At 39.5% G+C, this 16,884-nt stretch overlaps 2 protein-coding genes across 7 annotated transcripts in view; one reads left to right on the forward strand and one right to left on the reverse strand.

Moving 5' to 3' along the window:
- POLR3A (RNA polymerase III subunit A) overlaps positions 1 to 7,623 on the reverse strand; it is a 38,499-nt gene extending 30,876 nt beyond the window's left edge. For all 3 annotated transcript variants that reach the window (XR_009958954.1, XM_062580283.1, XM_062580282.1), the window contains exons 1-9: positions 7,541 to 7,623; positions 7,065 to 7,200; positions 6,398 to 6,535; positions 4,687 to 4,858; positions 3,240 to 3,394; positions 1,981 to 2,220; positions 1,193 to 1,355; positions 850 to 986; positions 167 to 270 (exon numbers count right to left, since the gene is read on the reverse strand). Coding sequence is in view for 2 of the 3 variants with exons in the window: in XM_062580283.1 (XP_062436267.1) it covers positions 167 to 270; positions 850 to 986; positions 1,193 to 1,355; positions 1,981 to 2,220; positions 3,240 to 3,394; positions 4,687 to 4,858; positions 6,398 to 6,535; positions 7,065 to 7,200; positions 7,541 to 7,584 (1,289 nt within the window). In the remaining variant the exon portion in view is untranslated. The remainder of the gene's footprint in view (positions 1 to 166; positions 271 to 849; positions 987 to 1,192; positions 1,356 to 1,980; positions 2,221 to 3,239; positions 3,395 to 4,686; positions 4,859 to 6,397; positions 6,536 to 7,064; positions 7,201 to 7,540) is intronic.
- Positions 7,624 to 7,921: 298 nt separating this feature from the next.
- RPS24 (ribosomal protein S24) overlaps positions 7,922 to 16,884 on the forward strand; it is a 137,848-nt gene continuing 128,885 nt past the window's right edge. The window contains exons 1-8 of one of the 4 annotated variants that reach the window (XM_062580316.1): positions 7,922 to 8,014; positions 8,397 to 8,462; positions 8,831 to 9,040; positions 9,535 to 9,645; positions 9,766 to 9,780; positions 10,536 to 10,553; positions 12,749 to 12,784; positions 13,646 to 13,857. In XM_062580316.1, coding sequence (XP_062436300.1) covers positions 8,012 to 8,014; positions 8,397 to 8,462; positions 8,831 to 9,040; positions 9,535 to 9,645; positions 9,766 to 9,780; positions 10,536 to 10,541 — 411 coding nt within the window. In that variant the 5' untranslated portion in view covers positions 7,922 to 8,011 and the 3' untranslated portion in view covers positions 10,542 to 10,553; positions 12,749 to 12,784; positions 13,646 to 13,857. Of the gene's footprint in view, positions 8,015 to 8,396; positions 8,463 to 8,830; positions 9,041 to 9,534; positions 9,646 to 9,765; positions 9,781 to 10,535; positions 10,554 to 12,748; positions 12,785 to 13,645; positions 13,858 to 16,884 lie in introns of those variants that run through there. The other 3 variants (XM_062580317.1, XM_062580318.1, XM_062580319.1) reach the window with 3 other exon arrangements.

A 16,884-nucleotide genomic window follows, 5' to 3' on the forward strand; every position in this document is an offset into this window, starting at 1 on the left:
AAAAAATAGTATTAATCCCTATATACATATATATATATATACACATATATACACATATACATACATATACATATATATATATATATATATATATATGTAACTGGTTTCACACATCAGTAACAACAAGCTGATGAAGAGAAATGAATCATTACAATAAGCACAGTACCTTTTCATCTGAGTGTGCCTTTGCTGAATGAAGTTGGCGCCAGGATGAATATCAGGACCATTTCGGACAAGTTTTCTCATAAAATTTATATTTGCTTTATTCACCTGTTGCATAAAGACTTCAATCACTAACAAGTAAAACACACTTCTGGACCTCTTGCTTTTTCTGGTGTTTTGTGTTTTCAAATTTTGGGATTAACTAACAATCCCACCCCCCAAACACAGCCTCCAGCTGAAAGAAACAGGTAGGACAGAGGAGAAAATTTTAAGTTGATCTTAGAGCAGAATATCAGAGGGAAATTAAATGAAAAATCTGGGAAGTAAATTCAGAAATAGAAAAACCAAAACAGTCCTTAGACAGGTACACCAATGAACATATGAAGCTATATACAAGTTTAAAAAATATCAAGCAAAACTAACATTCTCGCTTGATGTCTCCCTTCACACGCAGTGGGCCTCAACAGTACTTGCATTCATCTGATACTACAACTTTCACTTGCTAGCAGCAATGGAACTAGCAAAGTGTCATTGAATAGCATGTTGAACATAAATCTGCTATATTTACTTCTTTTTGTTTTCCTTTTCCATTCAGGTTATAAACAGGGACAACAATGCTACTGGGTTAAAAAAACAAAAAAACAAAAAACCACAGACATAGGAATGGCTTTGGTTCTGACTGCTTACCTTTTCAGGAAAGGTTAGTATTTTAGCAACATGTATAGGCACTGCTACTTCATCTATACGTAAGTTAGGATCAGGTGAAATGACTGTTCTGCCAGAGAAATCTACTCGCTTTCCGGACAGATTGCCTCTAAACCGACCTAACAAAAATAAGCAAATTAAAATGATTTTACAACAATGCATTTTCAAAATGCTATCTGCAAAAAAGCATTCACATTAGGATAGCAGATTAGAACAACTTTTACAGTACATCACAGGAGCACAACACAAAAATAACACAGGGATGCTTTGCAATAGCAAATATTTCTGCCTTAATTAATTAATTAAAACAACTTTCCAGACAAACCTTGCTTTCCTTTCAGTCTCTGAACAAAACCTCTAGTCCATTTTTTAGGTGCCATATTGAGAGGAATCCCAGAGAGCTCACTGTTGATGTACAGGGCACACTGTAGTTGAAGGAAGTCCCAGTCTTCCATAATCATCTGTGTTTTGGCTCCTGATATCCTATGCTAAACAAAATAAGTCAGTTTAGAAAATAAACACAGCAACACAAATGAAACTAGCAAAGAATGTTTCTGATAACGAGTACAACTGTTTGTTCTTGTGAAAATAGCATTAAGAAAACTTTACACCCATTTTAATAATAAAGGCAAGAGGATAGGCCCTGTCTCAAGAATAGATAGTGAAATTAAAAAAAAAGGGAAAAAAATTAGAAAGAAATGGGAAGGCCTACAAAGAACAAGACGAGTCCGAATGGCAAGTAAATGGGCAATTTCTAAACATTATAGAATGTTTTCCTGTATCTGATCGTTCAAACGTGTAATTGCCATGAGGAAAAAAAGACAACAGTTTATGGATCAGAACTAAAAAAGGAAAAACAACCTTCTCCCAAGGCACCAGTGCATCTTCAGGAGGTCCTATTACTACAAAAAGATAACATGAACAGTCAGATAGCCAGCTCCATTTGAAGCAAGTCTCCCTACTTGTTTTAATGAAAGGTTGAATGAGATAGCTGTGCAGTGTAGACTGTTTTTAGATTGCGAGCAGTGAAACAAGTAAAATCAGTTACTATATTCAATTCTAACCAAATCTTCTCAAAGGCAGCAGTGTCTGACAGCTTGAAGGATGACTCACCTTTTTTATTACATCATTGAGGAAAATGATCTCTGTCAGTTTCATAGTCAAGTCATCTTCATTGGTGCCAGACTTCAAGTCACTCACAACAGAGGGTCTGATGCACAGTGGGGGCACTAGGAGTCGTGTGAGGATCAAATCTGAAGGTTTACCTGCTTCTGGGTTCATCAGAAGCAGAGGGATATCTTCTGCCTGGATTCTTTTGAAGAGGTTCAATACTACTAATGGATTCAAGTTTTCCTACAAAATACATTGGGGAATGGGGAGAACAAATCATCATGAAAACAACTTTCAATCCTTCCCTCCTTCCCTTATTTACTGATTGTTCACATAAAAGTATTTAAAAAGGACAGAGAACTACTATTAATGCAAACAAAATGATGTTTCAAATTTTTTATTCTGAACCAACATTTTTAGTGTCTCAAATACTCAAATAATGTCTGCTCTCCTTGATTTTTTCCGCTCTATCAGTGTTTACTTCTCACCATGTTACTCCCTTTTTTAAAAAGGTTACTGAGAGCATTTCACACTCACTTCCCAAAGCCAACTCAGTAAGCTTCTTAAAACAAATTTGTAGTAGATTATAAATATTCATTTTATTAGAAGAAAATCAACACCTCTTCTAAATTTTGTTTTTAAAATTTCATTTCTCTCTTCTCAGTATAGCTACTGCTCCAATGTAAGAAACTTACATATTCATTAGTTTTTCTGCTCCATTATCTACAGTAAAATCTGCCTGGCTTGCAAAGTGCAGAAAGAAACAGAACTCCGCACAATGCCAAACTGAATGAAACAAAAAGTCTATCCGATAAATTGCCTCTCTTCTCAATACTGCTCAGTACTGTTCAAAAGAACAACAACAACAAAGTTCGTACTGTAATCATCCTAGACTTAAAGTAAATCTACAAGTACGTGCAAAGTTTCCATGGGCCTACATTTCTTCTCCCGTTTCTAGCTTATGGAAGTTTCATATACCAAGAATCATTTCTGCATAGCTGCTACATATCCCTAGCACTACAGCTCAAACATCCCCTCTCTTTACAGACAGAAAGCTATGTATCAGAGTATGCTAACACACTAAGTTTCTCATTTTTCAAGGTTAATGTTATTCCAATGGATACAAACATTCTTCAATTGTCTATCTGGTATGTGAGAAACTTAGATCACCAAAAGGCTTAAGCAGCTACATTAAATGCCTTTGAGGAGTGTTATTTCATGTACAAAGACTAGCAAGAAATTTAAGTGATAATAAAATTTACCTGAGCTCTTCCCAGTAAGGATTCTACTTCTTTATTATGTTCTATGGCAGTTTCAAAGGACTGGAGGAAAGTGGATACTATTGGATCTACCACTTTCTTATTGGTCTTGTATTTTTCATGTATTATTTTCAATAAACCACACTTCTTCACAGTTCCTGCAAGCAAACAAATGCTTTTTAAAAATAAAAATTTATGAAAACAAGTCAGCCACTCTTCCAAAATTATATATTTTATACCTTCTGAGAATGCAATAATAAAATAAAAAGTTCATCAACTTTATTAACCAGTTTCCTAAATTCATAAAACAAGAAGAGGACAATCAGAGCCATCTTCCTTGTATTGCTGGCTTATTTTGCCTTGATTATGATGTGGCTTCTGAAGATGAAAGAGGGTATTCTTTCTCAGCCTGTACTTTCATTCACCTTTCCTTCAATCACAACAAAGATTTTTTTTTAATGTAAAAATTCCCACGTTAAAAACCGGTGAAATGTGCCATATATATACACCATCCAATTAGCTTCTAAAGTCATTTTGGAAGTGAATTACAGCAAAAATCTGACAAGTATTTTCATTTCATGCAGGCAGCAGTACTGGTAAAACTTCTATAGACTAGTACAAAGGATTTCCAAACTCAAGTTTTTTTTTTTTTTTTGAAATAGACTGATTTATCACTTAATTTTGTAAACTGATATTGTGCCATGTGTATGCCCCTTTACATACACATGGCACTCAAAGAAACTCCCTTCCTAGTTGTTCAGATCTTTGATCATCAGAACAATACAAACAGAACTTTCATGAGTTTAAATAGCAAATTTTTACTGCAAGTTATGAATTATCCACTCACTATAAATCCGTAATACCACAGCATGTCCCTTAACAGCAGTGTTACTTTATGAGCATACATGAGGAAAACGTGTTTTTAAAAACAAATATGAAATCTTACTGCATAAGATACTCTGCCGTGAAGAACAAATTCCAGTGTAACTCAACATCATGAAAACTCCAAGCTACACCTGCAGAACGTACCCTTCCACAGGATGACAAGAGCTTCTAAACTTATAAAAGGTGATTTAATATAATTATGAAAAGTGAAGTTCAGTCAAAATTACAAGGTTTACAAATGCTTCCAAGATATTTATCATTGACAGTAGCTTCCAGTGTTCTTAAGAACATATTAAATAGGCTTTTTGCCATAATTCAAGTATCAAGTATTGGTTATTGCCATAAAGGGATACGACATCAGATAAAATCAGCTACTAGGACAGTGTCTATATACACATACATAAGATGTGAACAAACTTGGAATTAAAAATGCAACTGCCCGTTTCCTAATATCATTAGCTGTGGCACAAAGATAATCAAGATTTTGGTGCCTACCAGAGATGTCAAGGTTAAAAAACAGCACCATACACAACTACCACTAACTGTCACTAATGCCAACACTCACCATTAAAAGCACCACAGTACGGACAAGTGTTTTTCTTTCGGCACTTTTCAGACACCTTTTTTTTTAGACCTCTTTTCTGAAGATATGTAAGGCCAGGTCGCTTTAGGTAATCCAAAAACTGCTTCTTTTCTTCCACAGATAGCATGATACGGCAACAGGTTTTGCAAATCATCTTAAATGTAAGCACACGTAAACGAAGTTTAACAGAAACATGCAAAGTTGTAACAGAAACCAAGATTAACATGTTTTAGTCTAACTTGAGTTCTTTATCAATATGCAGCTTTCTGAGTGAAGTATACGATTTTGGCTGAAACACCAACCCACATACAGTAGGCTGCAACAAAAATAAGCACATGAAAAAAAAATCTGGTCAATGAGGCAAATTGTTGTCCAAGTTCTGCAGGATCTTAAAAACCCATACAAGGCAAACAGGGCTCTGATTTACTTGACTGTCCTAAATGGCAAGTACAATTCATGTATTTGTTTCAAACTATTGCGCAAGGATAAATGATTATGTAAGTCTGAGGTCACATATGGTAAGACTGATGCTTACATAAAAGCACTTTACAATACACAAGACGCACAAAGAACTGATAAAATATACAATACAACCTTATTTTGGTATTCTAAACTACTACGTTTCGAGAATCATAGGTGGGTTAGATGTGGATTACATGAGTGGACAGTGAGGCAGATTGAGAACTGGCTGAAAGGCAGAGCTCAAACGGTTGTGATCAGTGGTGCAAAGTCTATTTGGAGGCACACAGCTAGCGGTATCCCCCAGGACTCAGTACTGGGGCCAGTCTTCTTCAACTTATTCATCAATGGCCTGGATGAAGAGACAAAGTGCCTCCTCAACAAGTTTGCAGAAATACAAAACTGGGAGGAGTGTCTGGTACACCAGAGGCCTGTGCTGCCATTCACAAGGACCTCAACAGGCTGGAGAGCTGGGCAGAGAGGAACCTCACGAAGTTCAAAGGGAAGTGCAGGGTCCTGCACCTAGGGAGGAATAATCCCATGCACCAGTACAAGCTGGGGGCTGACCTGCTGGAGAGCAGCTCTGCAGAGAAGGACTGGGAGTGCTGGTGGACAACAAGCTGACCATGAGCCAGCAATGTGCCCTTGTGGCCAAGAAGGCCAATGCAATTCTGGGGTGCATTAGGAAGAGTGTTGCCAGCAGGTCCAGAGAGGTGAACCTGCTTCTCTACTCAGCCCTGGTGAAGCCACATCTCAAGCACTGTGCCCAGTTCTAGGCTGCCAGTACAAGAGAGACATGGAGCTACTGGAGGCAGTCCAGCGTGGGTGAGGAAGATAATTCGGGGACTGGAACATCTCCCCTGTGAGGGAAGATTGAAAGAGCTGGGCCTGTTCAGCACGGAGAAGACTGAGAGGAGATCTTATCAATGTCTACAAATATCCTAAGGGAAGATGTCAAGAGGATGGGACTAAACTCTTTTCAGTGATGCCAAGCAACAGGACGAGAAGCAATGGGCCCAAACTGAAACACAGACAGTTGCATCTGGAAAACTTCTTTCCTGTGAGGGTGACAGAGCACTGGAACAGTTTGCCTAGAGAGGCTGCAGAGCCTTCTCTGCAGATATTCGCAACCTACCTAGACGCGATCCCGGCCAACATGCTCTAGGTGACCATGCTTTTCTAATCGTTTCCTTTGTGCACAGTAATACAGATTATGAAACACAAATACATTTACCTGTAAGATGCCTATCACAGCTTTGAAGTATCCAACATGGAAACATGGCAGTTCTAAGTCAATGTACCCATAATGTCCTAAACAATCTGCTAGATTTTTTCCACAAGTTTCACAGGGACGGTCTTTTTCACTGGTTCCCTTCAGGGAAGAAAAAAAAATGAAAGGTTTTAGCAGTTATCAACTAAGCGAATAAATGGAAGATACCACAGCAGTTCTAAAGGCAGTCAGTAATCTTGACAGCAGACCTAGAGCACTTTCTTTTCCCCTCTGCATCACAATCATTCCAGTAGCATTACACTCAGCCCAAAACTTCCTACTGATGTTAGTAATATTAACTCATCTAGCTGTTACAACTGATCTACAGCCCAGTAAGACATTCTGTACATGAGCCTCTGAGTCTCCCAACAACCAAGCTGAACAAATTTCTCTGCTGCCTTGTAAGAGTGCTTCCCCGAACCATACAAAAGCAAGAAGAGAGTAGATGTAAAATATCAAGGTTCAGAACAACATGGGAAGCCAATGCAACTGACAATCTCTCCAACTTAAGTAGAGACATACTGGCACATTTTTTTACTGAATAGGTAATTTCATTCTTCATCTCACATCATTTTAACTATTTCAAGTAAGCCCACAGAAAGATTACAAAGAAGAAAAAAACAGGTCTCACCATGCGATGGTCAAGTACTCCATACTGCAGGGGAGAGTGATTGTTGTCCTGACTGTACAAGTTTTTGCTAACCACCTGAATGTGCGCTTGCTGACGCATCTCTTCTGGAGATTTCATCCCAAAGCAGATGTGGCTTCTGGGATGCGAGAAGTCACAAGGACATATGTGTAAACACACACAAGTTTATAAGCACATGCACGCAAACATATGTTCAGAAAACAACGCACGAAAGGGTAAGGTGATTCAAAACCCGGCCGAAGCCGTTTCTTTCCGCACAGCTCCTAAAGCCAGACCTGTTTTGCACCTGCGGGGCAAGGCCCCAGCCGCCCGCGGAGAGCCGCGCTCAGCTCCCCGCCGCGGCCACTGCCCCGCCCGCGCCCACACAGGGCGCTTCTGCCCGCGGAACGGCAATCCCACCCGCCCCACGGCGCAGAGCCCCCAGTGGCGCCGGGCTCCGCGCCACCCGCCCCACTCACATCTTCTTGGCCACATCCGTCTCCCTGAACTGCTCCTTCACCATGATGGCGGCGGCGGCGGCGGCCGTTACGCGGCCGGCGAAGCTGCACGCGACAGCGCAGAGCCCCCACCGCCGCGCAAGCGCGCTACAGCCACCCTGCCGCGGACCCCTCGCCCCGCCCCGCGGCCCCTCGCCCCGCCCCCGCGGCCCCTCGCCCCGCCCCCGATAGAGAGCCGCTGCGCCCCCTTCCCTCTGTCCTCTCCTGTGCTGCGCTGGTGCCCTCCAGGCCACCCTCTCGCTGCCGCTCCTCATCAGGCGCCGGCTCGGCCACCCCCGGTCTCCCGCACCCGGCTCCGGCTCTGGGAGGGGCAGCCCTGCGCGCGGCCCCGCCCCCCCCGGGCGCGAAGGTCCCTGCGCCGGTTTATGATTGGCGGCGCGGGCCCGGCGCTTCCTTTCCGCGCTCGCCGGCAGAGAGGCCGCCGCCGCCGCCATGGTGGGTCCGCGCGCCATCCGCGCCGCCGCGCCGCCATCCCGCCGCCGCGCGGCCCCCGGCCCGCCGCGCCCGCGCCGCCCGGCCCGCCCGCCCGCGCCCGCGCCGCCGTGGCCGGGACCCGCGTTTCCCTCGCTCCGGGCCGCGGCGCCCGCGGCCTGGGCCCAGGGCGCCGTCCCGGTGCCGGCCAGTGGGAGCCGCTGCGGGCTCGGAGTGGGGCGCGGAGCCGTTCCGGGGTGGGGAGGGGATGGGACGGCGGCGGTGCGGGATGCGCGCGGGCGGCCGCGACCCGCGCGGGAGCTGCGCGCCGGTTCCGTGAGCGCCCTCGGCCGTCGGCGACGCGTGGCGCTGCGGCGTGTTTTCTCACCGCTCTTGTGTCCGTTAGAATGACACCGTGACCATCAGGACCAGGAAGTTCATGACCAACAGGCTGCTTCAGCGTAAGCAGATGGTAAGAGTATAGCGAAAATTACCTGTCGTTTCACGTGACTGCTGCTTCTGGCATGTTGGTGTTCTTCAGTTACTGTCGGTAAAAGCTGCTCAGTCTGGCTTTTTGGAGATGCCGTTGTAAGAGCATGTGCGTTTAAATGTATTGATGCATGCTGAAGAGGAATGTTAATGGTGCAGTAATGGTTTGATCTGTCATTTGAAACAACATACTGCTGTCAACACTTTTGTTTCAAATTAATAGTTTTCCTTATTGCTGATGTGGGGTATTTCAGTGCCAAGCATGCCTGTAATGGGTCTGTGAAGTCTGGTAACTGTAATGCATATTGGTCTACTTCTCCTTTCATGTAACTTCTAAAAACTCATTCTTAGGTGATTGATGTTCTTCATCCTGGGAAGGCTACAGTCCCCAAAACAGAAATCAGGGAAAAGCTGGCAAAAATGTACAAGACCACCCCTGATGTAATCTTCGTCTTTGGCTTCAGAACTCACTTTGGTGGTGGAAAAACAACAGGTTTTGGCATGATTTATGATTCCTTGGACTATGCAAAGAAAAATGAACCAAAGCACAGGTTGGCTAGGGTAGGTTTTCTTTTTGTTTTCTAATAACTTGAGAACAATGAAGATGGCCTTAAAGTGTTTTGTGGTTTGTGACTTAAAACTGCAAAGGAAAGTCTTGTTAAAGTAGTATTGCATGGATATGAAAGTTGAAGTGTTGTGCATATAGTTTTGTAATAGAATGGGTTACTTAATGCATTTGCAGAATAGGATAAGCTTTTTAGAGTATATTTTGGGCCTGGGGATGGTAAAAACAGATGTTACTAATTAAGCTTAGTATGAAGAAGTAACTATAAACACCACTGAACCTGTTAAAGAATTAAGAGATGGAACTGGTACATACAAATACGGAATATTAAATGGTGTATTATATTGAATTTGTATTACTACTTAACTATATTTCAGATTCAAGTATTATTTGAAGAGCCTGAAAATAATGGAATTAGTTCAGAAAAACTTAAGGTCATAAGTTAGGGTCAGTAAAGTGATTTTAAATAAATGTAACTTTTTCTTAATAGCATGGCCTGTATGAAAAGAAGAAGACTTCTAGGAAGCAACGAAAGGAGCGTAAGAACAGAATGAAGAAAGTCAGAGGCACAGCCAAGGCAAATGTTGGTGCTGGCAAGAAGGTAGGATGAGACTATCTGTAAGCTTGAATGTGGATGTTGCCTTTAAAATGTTGATTAGAAATTAAACAGAATTACATTGTCTTTCTTCCCATTTTTTTCATTTGTTCTACTGGATAACAGAAGGTAACCTGTGTGGTGATGTATAGCTTTCTGTTGGCTTAGTAGCTTAGTTTAGCTCCTCATTGCTGCAGCTTAGCTGATATAACATGGAACAGTGCTTAAATAATTTTCTTGTGTGTCAGTTATCAAACTGAAGCTAAAAGTTCTTAAATTTAACAAAAGCATTGCTCTAACATCATAACTCATGCAATGTATGGATCTGATGCACTTTTCTTAACATATTATTCTGACTACCTGAATATCTAACACTTCTATCCCAGCAAGTTATGGTGTTCCTAACGATGCCATGGAGGAGACTTTCTTAGGCATATATGTGCTAGGTGATGAGGTTGGTGTGGAAGTTAGGGTAGAGTTTAAGTGACTGATTCCTGCTTTATAGGGCTTTTGTTCTGGTGGAAGTCACCATTTTGTGGCTGGAACTTTGTACAGACTTGACAAGCATGAAGTTTGGAGGCAGACTGAGTTCTTAAAAAAAAAAAAAAAAAAAAAAAAAAAAAAAAAAAAGGAGGGGGGGTGGGGGAGACATGCAGGGAGGGGAAGCTGAGGAATAACCTAGGAATAGCCACTATCTTCAGCAGCAGCTGTGCTCTTTGTGTTTTGGCGGGGGGGAAGTAAGCTTTGCAACTAAGTAAGTGGGTTTTTAAACAGTGAAAGGAAGAGGGGGGGGCTGGGTTTTGATAGTTCTATAGCTGCTATAAATTGCTTTAACATCTTGAACTTTACTAATATTCACTTTTGCTTTTTTCTACTTTCTTGGATTTCTTCATCAGAAATGAAGTATCTAGCAGGTACTGAAAAAATGAGTGTGGATGTTGTGACTGAATTACATATCATTGAAACACTCTTTATTCATCCTTTTAATGGAAGCACTGTACTGCTTTGCCTGCCTACATCTTGCATTAAACTCGCTTCTACCCTGTAAGGGTTCAGATAACTACATAAATCAGTTTTATTCTGTGTAACTTAAAAATAAAATTTGTTTGGCAGACAGCAAACAAGAGTTTTGATGTTAATAAAATAGCATTAATATAAGAAGTTCCCGATGTGAGGAAAGCTGGTAAACTAAATGGTATCATCTGAGGCATTGGGTCAAAACCGCCCAGATTCTGGTTCAAAGTAGTACAGTGCAATTGCACGTGTAACTTGATCTTTGTTAAGTAGTTCATGTGTCTTCATGAAAACTAGTCATACTACAGCTTAGTGCATTTGAGATGGTTGTTGGAAACCAGTTGTCAGCTTGTAATACTTCTAACTCTTGACCTGAATTACAAATTTTAAGACACCAATTTACTGATGTGAATTTAGGTTCTCTTCACTGAAAATAGCATAAATCTCACAGGTATATTGTTGGCTGGAAATAAACTAACGTTACTGCTACCTACTGCTTACCTAGATAAGATTCAAAGACTTTCTGCTTTACTGCTGGTTTAATAGTGAAGTTATACAACCATTTACAGTGTAACAGTAGAAGAAAAGAAAACTTACTGTAGCAGTAATAGTGTAACATGCATCATGTTGTGCAACGCAAGTGAGTCATTTAGCATTGGGCTGGTATCAGTAATATGTGTGAGGTTCCTCTCCCTAAGAATTCTTTGCTTGAAAGTAGCTGTTACTGACTCTTATAATTCCCTTTATCAAAGGGTTAAGTGACTATCACTTACTAGTATAGTTGAGCTCATTTAAATTTCTTCAGCTTCTAAAATGTTTATGCTTTAAGGCTGGGGTCATGTGCTGTGATAATTGCACAACAGATGTGAGTCTTGTACCAGGCATACCTCAAATGAGTGTGCCATCTTGCCATCTCAGTAACAGAACTGTTTTGGCTTTGAAATTCATTCAGTGCTTTAAATGATCTTTCAGTTGAGAAGTATATGTGGGTTAGAGCGTATTTGTTAGTTCTGGTGTCTTTACATAAAGCTCAAACTAAAGACAGATTAATTGGCTTGCCTTTTGGAGAACCTGGATGTGAAGGTTCTCCTCACAGAACTAAACTGCCTCACAGAAATAAGCTTGCAAAGTACGCTTTTAAAGCTTTGTTTTGAAAAATGCATGTTTGAACATAATGGTATGGTGTGGTACAGCACTGTTTCTCACAGCCATCTGTAGGAATTTTAAATCAATTGAATCAATCAAGACAGTTTTGGTGTCTGCCTACATGTGTGAAAAGTATTTACCTCTGAAGTACGTAGTCACTTGATTGAGACCTGTTTAGGCAAATCTGTATAGGCCTTGGGCTACATACCATGTGATTGTGTAAACTTGGCATGCTGAATCATATTTAAATTTTTTCTACATAGCAGTGTGTGTTATGATGTCTAGCTCCTCTAGTTTTGTTTAGTGTTCTGTTTTGCTTTCTATTCCTTCAGAATTCCCGTGCTGTTTCTCCTGCAGTTACAAGAAAAGTGTATTAAAAGTTTGTCTAACCCTTTCTCCTGTAATTAGTTGGACTTGCATAGAAGTTCACAAGTGTTGTGAGAAGCACCTCATCTCCTGCTTGCTTTTATAGTAATGACCTATATAATCTGAGATGAGGTAGCGTAAAAACAACCTTTCAGTGTAACTGCTACTACAGGCTTTGACATGTTAGCCTTCCAAACAATTATAAATGCTTTTTTTTACATACACACACAAATATATATATATATACATATATATATATATATATATAACAAATGTGACCAAAATGGGAAGCATGGATCAGCCCTTGAAACAATTGTGGCCTGTAGATAGAAGTGAACATTAATTGCATTAAGTATTGTAGAGCTCTACATTGCTATGGCTAGCTCCCACCTCAAGTTTGAGGAATGCATGAAATTTAAGTTTTTAGCCTATGCAGTAGTTAAAACTTGCCTGAGTTTTCCTGTTACGTTTCACTGCGCTAATTGAAAAAAGCGATTTAGCATGTCAAAAGCTAAACCTTTTGCAATAATAGAACTTGGATGAGACCATTCTTTTATCAATAATACTTCTTGCTTTATTTCAGTAAATGAACATACCTCAGATAGAAAATGGAAAACAGGTAAGACCTTTTTAAGTGCTTTGTTAGACTGGACATTAGATAGCATGTTGTTATCACATGGGTCTACTGTTGATTCATGCAAAGACCATTGGATTTGTCCTGATAGAACCCAGTGCAGAGTTTAAGATTAAGGAACACTTCAGTATTTACAAATCACTGTTGTGCTTGCTCCTGAGTTGTGCATTTGTGGCTTAATGTTCTTACATGAAATACTTAGCTAGTAGAGACTGAAGCAGTAGGTAGTTCTCAGATTTACTGATCAAACTGTAGATTTAGTTTATCCTAAACAAGGCTTAATTTTTCCTTTTTCAACAGTGTTGGTATGTTATATATAAGGTAGCATACATTGTTTTTTTATGTCCTAAATGGATTGAAGTTGTTTATCTTCTGTTTTAGAAACTATTTTGTATTTTCTTACCAGTATTTACATCAAGTAAACTGTGTACAAACCTGATAGCCTTTTATACAAGTTCTGATTTACATTTTAGATCTCTGCTACAGAAACATAATTGTTTAGATGTGCTGTGGACAGAAACCATTACAAACAAATTTTATTATAAACTTTCAGAGTATGATTCATTTTAATTTGAACAGTCTGGGAGCTGTTGGACTGAGCCTAGGCTGTTAAACAGAAGGCTGACAAAACAACTGTTAGCTTGTTGCTTCTGCAGAAGTGCTGTGATTTAGGCTGTTGCCAAGTGTCATGGCAGTACTGTGAAATTGCCTTTCTTCAAAGATAGGGTTCAGTATAGTTCACCTGGCTGGTTTGGGATCTGGTTGTTCAGGTGTTACAAAGGTCTGAGTGTAAAAAATGTTAATTTCACTAGTTGTGTGGAACTGATCTTTTTTTTTTCTTTACAGACTAAATTATTCTGGAAAGAAGTGCAGGAAGAATTACTTTGGAAAGAAGCTGTTCACCTGGCTTTAACATCAAATAAACCATGTTAATAAGTGTCTATTTGCTCTTTAGTTCTGATTTGACTGCTACAATTTTGTAAAGTCTGAGAAGTTAATTGGTGTACTGTTGGCACTGTATTGAAACTTTCATAATTAAACAGCTCTTATGAGTATCATTTTTGAGTCTATCAATTTTGTAGTGATAGAAGTTCCATGCAGGCAGTGTTACTTAGCAGAGGTAGAGGTGACTATCATGACATTCAAACTGTAGTTTGAAAAACCCTTAAGACTTCAGTCAGGATCTTGAACTAGTGGGTGTTGTTGTCTGTATTTATTTCAGCAGCACCATGCATACCCTTAGCTGTATGGTAGTGTTATTCCTCGTGATAGTGTGTCTGCCTTTATTGGAGTTAGTAATTGTGGTTAGTAATGAATTGCACTGGTAAAAGGATAGATACTGCAGATTTTTTCTTAGCGTAGATGAGCTAACAAAGTTTGACTAAGGGGATGGAAAAGCAGGGACTAATTGCTTCTAAAATACAGTTTGGATTATGAATTTATGTTGAAATGAAAAGATTGCTCTTTTACTTAGCAGATGCCTTCAAAGACAGATAGATATTGGATATGCTTCTGAAAAGATACAAGCAAATTGCTCTGAAAAGTGTTGATAGAGAAGTATTAAAGTGAAATCTGTTGGATATATTATGTGCACTGAACTCCTGAGTCTATTGGTGTGTTTTAAATTAGTGAAGATAAATTTCTGACTTGTGAAGGTGTATAAAGTAAAGTTAATTCACATTAGTAGGCCTAGAATCTAGTTCTAAGCTAAAACTAAGCTTTTTTTTAAGCTAATACCTGCATTAACTCGCTTTTTGTCAGATCATGTTCAACACTGAAAGAATAGTCACGTTATTAAATATAATTGTTCAATCTCTTGGGGATAGTGTGAACACAGCAATACAGATTTCTGTAGCAGTTTTTTTCATAAAACAGACTGGAAGGAAGCTGCAGAAGAGGCTAACTCCTTTATAAATATTCATTAAAAATGGTTGTGTTTAGGATCTGAGGCTTTGCTCTTTTACAGCTTTTCTTTGAGTGAAATGGAAATTGTCTGCTTTAGTGAAGATCATAGTTAAGTGTTTTAAGCATTTCCATATGTGTACTTCTTTTAAAAGTTCTAGAGTGCTCACGCAAATTTGTAACTCTTTTCAGAATCTTCCTTACCTTAGTTTTCAGCAATCAAATAAAAAGAAAAGACTGGCATAAAGCCAGCAAAACTTACATATTTTTGATATTTTGGCTTTACAAAAACAGTATTTCAGAAGGCATGTACCTCTTGAAGTAGAATTCACTTCTGGAGTTGGAGTACTAAAGATTTCATCTCTAATGCTGTCTTAGCTGCTTTTCATTAAGGTGAAATTTTTTTATAGAAGAAACTTCCTATGTAAATCAACTTGATATTACTGACCCACAGTTTAATTTGGCAGATGTTTAGTAACTCTTCATTTTTCATGATTAGGATTTACTTTTTTTGAAGGAGAATAGAAAAATACTGGTACTTTTAGAAGAGGTAGGAATTTTTGGTAAAAAGGACTCAAAACCATATAGCTAGACCAGTGGGGTGAAATAAGGCTTCCTGTGAAATACTCTGAAAGCTATGCAGAAGACTTAGGGCTTGATCTAATTAAAATTGGAACAAGCAGTGGGATTTCTTGGTGAAATTCCAGCTGTATATGCAGTGAGAGATACAAGACAGCCAGATAAAGGCAGCCTCTGTCTTAGAGGTTGTTGTCTAGAAGAGAAGACAAACTACAACAGAACAAAATGAGATTTACTAGAGAAGCTGACTGGAGAAGCCAAGATTACTGTTCAGAGGCTGTAGGGGGTAGGAAAATAACCTATAGACATGTGAAGAGAGATAGTAAAACTTAGCATCAGCTGGACAGTGATGCTGTTTTCTCTACAGAGTGGCTTACAACAAGCATGAGAGCAAATGCTGAGGGAGAGAAACTCAGCTGATACTGTCAGTGATTTGAAAGGAGTGCACCATAACTTGCTATGAAAAGACTGCAGCATGAATAGGAAAAGAAAAAAAGATGATATATTCCTTTAAATAGAAAGGAAATTCATCTATGAGAATAAAATACACAGGTCACAATCAAATGTATTTTCAGAGGTCAGAAGAAATCATGAATGTGTTCAGATTATTGTGACAAGTTCCTGTACAAAATTCATTTTAATGTTGGTGTTTCCTATATGGAGATAAACAATGCTGTCCTGTAGCAGCTGTTGCTACTAGATTCATGCAGTACATTCAAAATTCTGGTTTTGAACATTGCTTGCTCAAGTATTTGCATTTGAGTAAAACCAGATTTTTTGACTCTTGGCTCAATATTGTAGTGGTGCCAACAGGCTAGATATGCGCAGTCCGGGTTTCACTAAATGTTGGGAGAGTTTCAGCTAAACGTGAAAATTCTCAAATGGGGTGCAAGTGTGTGTTTGCTCCAAAAAAACAGTAATAAGTTACTCTTATGAATTTATGTGTTCAATAGAAAAAGTTCAAGTAAGCTTTGATAAGACTGTTAGGACTAGTATGTTAATACTTTTGGACCACTTTGCTTTAAAAGGGATTAATTGCAAATGGAGTCTTATATTGTCTAATATTGTCTTTTAAAAAAAAAAAAAAAAAAAAAAAAAAAGGTGCATTCCCCTATGGATTTTCATCTTCATTTGGAATTCATTAAGTTTCCTTTTAATAGAAGCCTCTGCTTTCTGTAAAGGCTGTGGCTAATGAACAGTTGCAAAAGTGGTTAAAAGGTACTCTGAGCACTAAAACATAACTGTATTTTCTAAGAACTGACCATTGGCAACCAATAATATTGTTTGGGGGGGGAGGGGGGTGGAAATCACTATCTTCCTTTCCAGTAACTGCTGTTCATGCACAGAGATTGTAAGGAAGGTCTAGTAGTGAGCTGAGGTGGAAGCATGTCCAGCATGTCTGTGATGTTTCTTTAATACAGTAGATCTTTTACACTCAGTTAAAAGAAAAAAAGGTGGCAATGCAGCACTTCACTAGGCACAGATGATAATGGTTTATACTTGTGTTCATTGGGTTAAAATACAGCTTGTTATGTAATGAAGCTGGCCAGACTTTGGATTGACCTGCATTGAGAGAGACATGCTTCACTGCCTTTCATGATGAT

The sequence above is a fragment of the Rhea pennata genome, chromosome 7, assembly GCF_028389875.1.
Source record: "Rhea pennata isolate bPtePen1 chromosome 7, bPtePen1.pri, whole genome shotgun sequence".
Lineage (NCBI taxonomy): Eukaryota > Metazoa > Chordata > Aves > Rheiformes > Rheidae > Rhea > Rhea pennata.